Source organism: Coptis chinensis, chromosome 2 (genome assembly GCF_015680905.1).
Source record: "Coptis chinensis isolate HL-2020 chromosome 2, ASM1568090v1, whole genome shotgun sequence".
NCBI classification, from domain to species: Eukaryota; Viridiplantae; Streptophyta; class Magnoliopsida; order Ranunculales; family Ranunculaceae; genus Coptis; species Coptis chinensis.
This window is the reverse complement of record NC_141457.1, coordinates 105,027,278-105,033,733: the sequence shown is the minus strand read 5'-3', so window position 1 is coordinate 105,033,733 and position 6,456 is coordinate 105,027,278. Positions and strand designations below refer to the sequence as shown.

At 36.5% G+C, this 6,456-nt stretch overlaps 1 protein-coding gene across 2 annotated transcripts; it reads right to left on the bottom strand.

Annotated features, from left to right (window-relative positions):
• Nucleotides 1-973: 973 nt before the first annotated feature.
• Nucleotides 974-6,247, bottom strand: LOC147520022 (uncharacterized). 2 transcript variants are annotated; one of them, XM_086591517.1, is made up of 4 exons: nt 5,662-6,247; nt 2,089-2,485; nt 1,859-1,996; nt 974-1,787 (listed from the first exon to the last, which is right to left on the bottom strand). In XM_086591517.1, the coding sequence occupies exons 1-4, from the start codon at nt 5,712-5,714 to the stop codon at nt 1,152-1,154; spliced, it is 1,224 nt and encodes a 407-aa protein (XP_086447643.1). In that variant the 5' UTR covers nt 5,715-6,247; the 3' UTR covers nt 974-1,151. The 2 variants fall into 2 exon arrangements, with proteins under 2 accessions (XP_086447643.1, XP_086447642.1); XM_086591516.1 differs by lacking the exon at nt 5,662-6,247 and having other exon boundaries at nt 2,089-4,582.
• Nucleotides 6,248-6,456: the final 209 nt, after the last annotated feature.

The window sequence follows — 6,456 nt, the reverse complement described above, 5'->3', positions numbered from 1 at the left end:
CAGATTACAAAGTAACATGATTACAAAGTATGAGGGGAGACAGATATTTACTGAAAGTAATGAATAAAACCAAGAGCAGAGTTATTTTGCTCTCAAGCTCTACTACTGTCGTGGTTCATTCAAAAGTTAAGAACAAAAAACAACATCAATCCATAACTCAAATAGAGACCAAACCTGACAGGCTCATCACTCTCCGCCCCAAAGTTAATTCTAGCAGCCACACTGAGAAAAAAATGTGTCTCCTGATTGGTGTAATAAATAGAACCATTGAATGGGCGAAGCTCAAGAGCAGAAATAAAAGGTTGCCCAGTTGTAGCATTGGATAAACAGACTGAAACTATAGGTGACGTAGCCAAAAAAATTAACTCTTGCATCTCTATGGTAGTAGCATCAGAAATAACTATGGTCGACTAATGGGTTGCCCCAAGTGATAAGTCAAACTTTGGGTAGACGTTATTGTTGTCAAAATTCCCATATATGAAGCTCGCTCTGACAAGATATCGAGTCGTCCTAGTTTTGACGTCAAGTGTATAGCAATATTTTCTGTTGTCTGCAGGGAAGTATCTCAGTGTCTTATAGTGAGCTTTGAATCTACAATCTCCCGCATGACACATGTGAGGTGGGACGCACAACCACTTAGCCATAGGTTCACACACAGGATATTAGTAGAGCCCCGATCTGAGAAATACCCGGCAACATTCTAAACAAAACTTGACACCAATTTAATGATTGCCTTCTTGGTTGTTATTCTTGAGATTGCAACCAAAATTAGCTTGACAACTAACAGACCGACAATTCCTAAAACCCTCGGAAGAGTGAAAAAAAATTAAAAATTAAACAATACAAAAAAAGAACAAACATAGTACGGGAGATGACATAATACATATACGATAAAATGCATATATGAAAATCTCTTATGTTTGTAGTCACTGTTAATACTGCAGCATATTATCCAAAAAAACGACAGCATATATTATCCCAAAAAAACTGCAAAGTTTCTCATAGTACTTAGAAATTGCAACATAACATTCTTCTGTTTCTGTTGGCATACATATCCACCAAAACAAAACAAAAAATAAAATAAAATAACTACAGTAACAAAAGCATAATCACCTTGCAGCATACATACAAGGCAATAACAAAAGCCTAACCTACTCCTTCTCCCCCCTACTATGCCTTGCACCTACTGTCTTTTTCCCTCTACCAGTACCACCAGCTACACTTGAACTTGTAGCACCTGCAGTTGACCTTGCAGCACCTGCATGATCAGTTGACCTTGTAGCCTTTGATGGACTTGGATCATTGTTGCAGTTAAACCAGGCATACATGTTTTCAACTCTTGATGGACTTGAATTCCTAGGACTTGACCTTGTTACCCTTGGTGGAGTGGCAGCAACAACACTTGACCTTGTCACCCTTGGTGGAGTGGCAGCAGCAACACTTGACCTTGTTACTCTTGGTGGAGTGGCAACAGCAACAGTTGACCTTGTCACCCTTGGTGGAGTGGCAGCAGCAACAGCAATAACACTTGACCTTGTTACTCTTGGTGGAGTGGCAGCAGCAGGACCAGCATTTGATCTTCTATTCCTTGGTGAACTTGAAGAAGTTTGGCTTAGAGGTGGAGGTCCAAATGAAGAAGTTTGACTTGAAAGAGTTGCATCATTTGATCTTCTATTCCTTGGTGAAGTAGCAATAGCACTAGCAGCATTTGTTGCTCTATCCCCTGGAGCAGGAGCAACATCTGGTGCATTTTTCTTTGACCACTTTCCTCTTTTCTGACCTGGTAACTGCGGAAATAAAAATTATAACAATCACTTCAAAATTATAACAATCATTTCAAAATAACAAATGCACTAACCTTTATGTATTGGTCTCCAGTGTTTGGACAATCAATCACTCCAAACCCAACTGGTGGTTTCACCCTTTTCTTTGAAGTAGTTGCACTCTCATCAGTTGGTGTTGTCTCAGTTTGAACTGTATTCCTTTTTTTCCTAGCCTGCATTAATAGTTTTAATTAAATCAAGTTATTATTAACAATGTTCCAAAGAAAACAAAATTATCTATATATTAATATCATATCATACTTACCTTATTCCTTGACTGTGCTGGTGGAGGTGCTGGAACAAATGCCTTTTTGCAACCTTTTTTATTATGGCCAACCTCCTTGCAATTAGAACAATGCATTTGTGCCCCCTTCCTTGACAGATGCCCTGGTTTCTTCGGGGATTCATGTGGATCCTTTCTTCTATTCCTTCTTGGTCTTCCTGGCATTCTTCTATCAAGTGGGGGTAAAAACTTCACCATTCCACTAATTTTGGTTTTTCTCCACATTTTCTCTCCATTTAAAGGTTTCATGGTTACTTCATAAGCTTGCTTGATGGTCTCCACCTTGTAGCATGACTGCACAAAGTCATCAGGATTCTTACCATTAAAAGCAATGGTTGTAACTGCATGACAACAAGATATACCACTCAAATCCCAGCCCCTGCATGCACAAGTCCATGCTTTTGTATCAACTATATAAGCATCTGTATTGACCACATGCCTCACTTCAAACTCAGTATCACCATTGTAATGAGCTATCCAGTACCTACTGTCCACCTTAGCTGCCTCTATCTTTTCCCTAATTTTTGGTGCACAAACATCTTGCCAACCATTAACTATCTGTCTCCTTTGCTGCATTCTATTCATTACATATAGCCTTATCTCCTCTAACATGTAAATAATTGGTTTGCCCCTTGCCCCCAATATACAAGCATTGAATGTCTCACACATATTGTTCTCCACTGCATCACATCTTGAATTGTTTAGGAAATAGGCTTTACACCATTGTTTTGGGTTTTGTTGTTTCATTAGGTAATCATATGCATCATCGGATAAGACTTTGATTTCATCCATAACATTCTCAAATTCTTCAGGTATACCACTTTTACATACTTGCCAAAACAAATTCTTGAATTGTGCACCGCCATGCCTCTTTCTAAAGTTGGCATAAACATGTCTAGCACAACACCTGTGCTCAGCCAAGGGTAACATATGTGTTATAGCTTGCACAAGACCCTTTTGTTGATCTGATAAGATTGTCATGCCAAGGCCATCTGATGTCCCAATGTCTGCAGCAAACAAACCCAAAAACCATAACCAAGACTGAGTGTTTTCACCTTCCACCACAGCCTATGCAATGGGGTACATTTGGTTATTCCCATCCCTTCCAACTGCTGTAAGTAATTGCCCTTTAACATGCCCCTTCAAAAAACAACCATCAAGACCAAAAACAGGTCTACATCCCTGCTTCCACCCTCTAATCAAACTTTCAAATCCAATGTACATCCTCTGAAAATAGGCAGGAGGCTGACCTTCAACTGGCTAGTGAAGTTCAATCCTCACAGTACGTCCTTCATTCCTTCTCATTATTTCCCCAGCATAGTCCCTCACTTTACTATAATGCTCAATCAAAGCCTTATCAATCTCTCCTGTTGCAAGCCTCTTAGCCCTAAGGCATTATGATTGAGACACATTGATGCCATAAGTCTTTCTTACATCTAGCACAAACTCAGTTAACTTCCATCTTGGGGTGTCAATTAACTTATCTTTGTATCTCCTAGAAAGCCACCTAGCATTCCCAAGCTTGATCTTAAACTCTCTTGAACATGCATGTTTTTTAATATAAGTTTTCACCTGAACTATCTCCACACCTTGCATGTAGCTTGCATACAATTTCCAGGTGCACTTCTCAACACAATGAGCCTCTAAGAATCTAGCTTCATTCTTTTTAAATTTAATCGGACGGCCATTGCAAACTGCATAGTTTCTTAAACATTCCTTTAGCTCTTCCATGGTTGCAAACTTCATTCCAAGTTCAGGTTTTTGTAACTTAACTTCAGTTTTGGGATTGAAAACAAGATACCTATCTTTCTTTCTTGTAACATCTGCTTCCACATCAAATTCATCTTCTTCAGGACTATCATAGTCATCATCACCAATCTCAATATCTTCTTCCACATTATTATATCCCCTACAGCAGTAAAGACATCATTCTCCATATCCCCTACATCAACATCAACACTAATGACCTCAACTGGTGCATTCCCATCTTCCTCAGAGCCCACTGTATTCCCATCTTCCTCACAGCCCACCTTAGCCTTAGCTTTACCCTTATTCTTATACTTCCTCAACTCTATAATCTTCTTTCTAACCTCAACAACCTCTTCATTATCAGAACAATGATCTAAACTAGCAACACTCTCTCATCATCACTTGAATCCTCTTCTTCATAAAAAATAGCATAATCCTCACTTGTATCATCTCCATCACTCCCTATTCCAACCTCAGTATGGTCTACATACACTTCAATCCCAGCAAAAACTTTAGCTTGATCACACATTTTTGTAATTTCATTATCACCCTGAATCAACCTAAGACCACTGGCTAAAGCTTCACCAGGAACCCTATAGTAAATCCTAGTGAAATTTCTATACCCAATACTTGCAACCATATCAGTCAAAGCTATGAAAGACAACATTGAATAACCAGCATGATATTCACTATTCACTTTTCCACCAATATATTATAAATTTCCAACAAATTCTTCCCCATAATGCAATTCCAAAACAAATTCATCCACTAAACAAATAAAACGAAAGTTTAGAACCATTTTCATGTTACAATAACAAAATAGACAAATCTAATTTATTCGAATCAATACAACAAATCATAATGATTTAGAGCAAATGGACACAAAATAAATGATAATTGAATGAAATCAGAACATACAAAACCCTAACTTATATAAAACCCCTAATTTGTTCACAAACCCTAAAGTTCTAAATTTCAATTACACTTACTTGATTCTCCTACAATGCAAAGTCGAAGCACAATTTCGATCTTCCAATTTCAGTGCAATCTTCCTTTCTCGTTTTCCCTTTTTTTATGTTTCCCTCTCATTTTTTATTTTTTTTATCCTTATTTTTTCTTTTTCCGTGTATGGGTTGTTTCTATTTTGTGGGAGAAGAGAGAATAGACTCACGTGATAGGCTGAGATGCACATGATGTGGTAATGTGTTTCATTTTGCACAATCACTTGTTTATGTTGTTTTTTTATTATTTGATAAAAAAACACGTATGAAATAAACTGGCCACATCATCATTCCGTGGACCGAAATCTACGGGCATAGGCAAAGTGGAATTTCATGGCAAGTATTAGGTTTATTTCGCTCTAAAAAAAGTCCATGAGGCAAAGTGGAATATTTTGCCAAGTTCATAGGTTAAATCGATAGTTAACCCATATCATAAACACATTTAAAAAAAATAAAAATAAAATAATATCATAGAAACCAAAACTATTATAAATGAAAAACTCATATGAAACAGTACGTGAGTCCACCCAAAAGCTTTGAGGAATAACATAAAGTCCTTTATTGTTAACTATTAATTTCCTCGGTATAAAGTGACATAAAAGTCAGTTCCCTAATTAATCCATATTCCCTTCTCACAAAAGCAACCATCACCCAAAAAAGATCAATAAGTATATTATTATTGCAATGTATTGATTTACATTTAACAGTGTCCTACAAATCCGTACTCACATTTTTCTTAGATTTCAAAATCCCAAAAAAAATAAAACATGTGTGAAAAAATAAATTAACAAAAAAAATAACTTACAAATCAATGGCTTCCTTCTTCGTCTTCTTCGTGAATGACAGTTCCTTCTTCATTAGTGAGAGATCTTCAATTTTTAGAGAGAAATTGTGATTTTTTATTTTTATTTTTTCAAACGATTATTCAAAATCATTTTGTTTGGTTTTTCTTAGCAAAATGATATCAAAGAAAGGATTTTGACTTTGGAGGAAGGAGATTTTTTTATTTTGGAGAGAATAGGGTTTCCAAGAGACGGATGGGGTGTGGTTTGCCGAAGGCTTTTTTCTCCAAACCCTTATGTTCTCTTTTTTCTCTTGCTTGCCAAAGCTTTGGAAAATAGGGGAGTGTTTAACGAAGGTTTGTGTTTCTTTTTCAGGTAGTTAATTACTTAAATACCCCCAATGTACAATTCAAATAAGGCCGTATATTTTGTTTTTTTTATTCCATAAGAGGTGAAAAGATCAAAACAGTTTTTTGTAAATTACTAAATACACTAATAATAAAGTTAAATTGGTAATCTACGAATTAAATATTTTTCAAATAGAGACTTTTTTTAAACATTTGCTGATGTGGCTCCCCTATGAGTATGAGTATATTGGGAGAAACGGATATTAAAAGGGATATTAATATAGGAAGCTTATGACTCAAAGATGCAATGAATGCTACGACGCACAGCCTTCAACACAAATTGGTTGAAACCAAGGCCCAAAATATCGATATCGGTTAATATATAGGTGTACCCAAAAACCGAGATATATCGGATATATCGGAAATATCGGTTTTTTTAGTGACCAGTCCAAACTATTTAAAATATCGAAA

Bases quoted from the DNA above. Each gene is read 5' to 3' on its own strand.
- LOC147520022 (XM_086591516.1), bottom strand. From the start codon at position 3,087: ATGACAATCTTATCAGATCAACAAAAGGGTCTTGTGCAAGCTATAACA. The intron at 1,997-2,088 runs GTAAGTATGATA...CTATTAATGCAG, and splicing joins CAGCACAGTCAAGGAATAAG to GCTAGGAAAAAAAGGAATAC. The intron at 1,788-1,858 runs GTTAGTGCATTT...TTATTTCCGCAG, and splicing joins CTGGAGACCAATACATAAAG to TTACCAGGTCAGAAAAGAGG.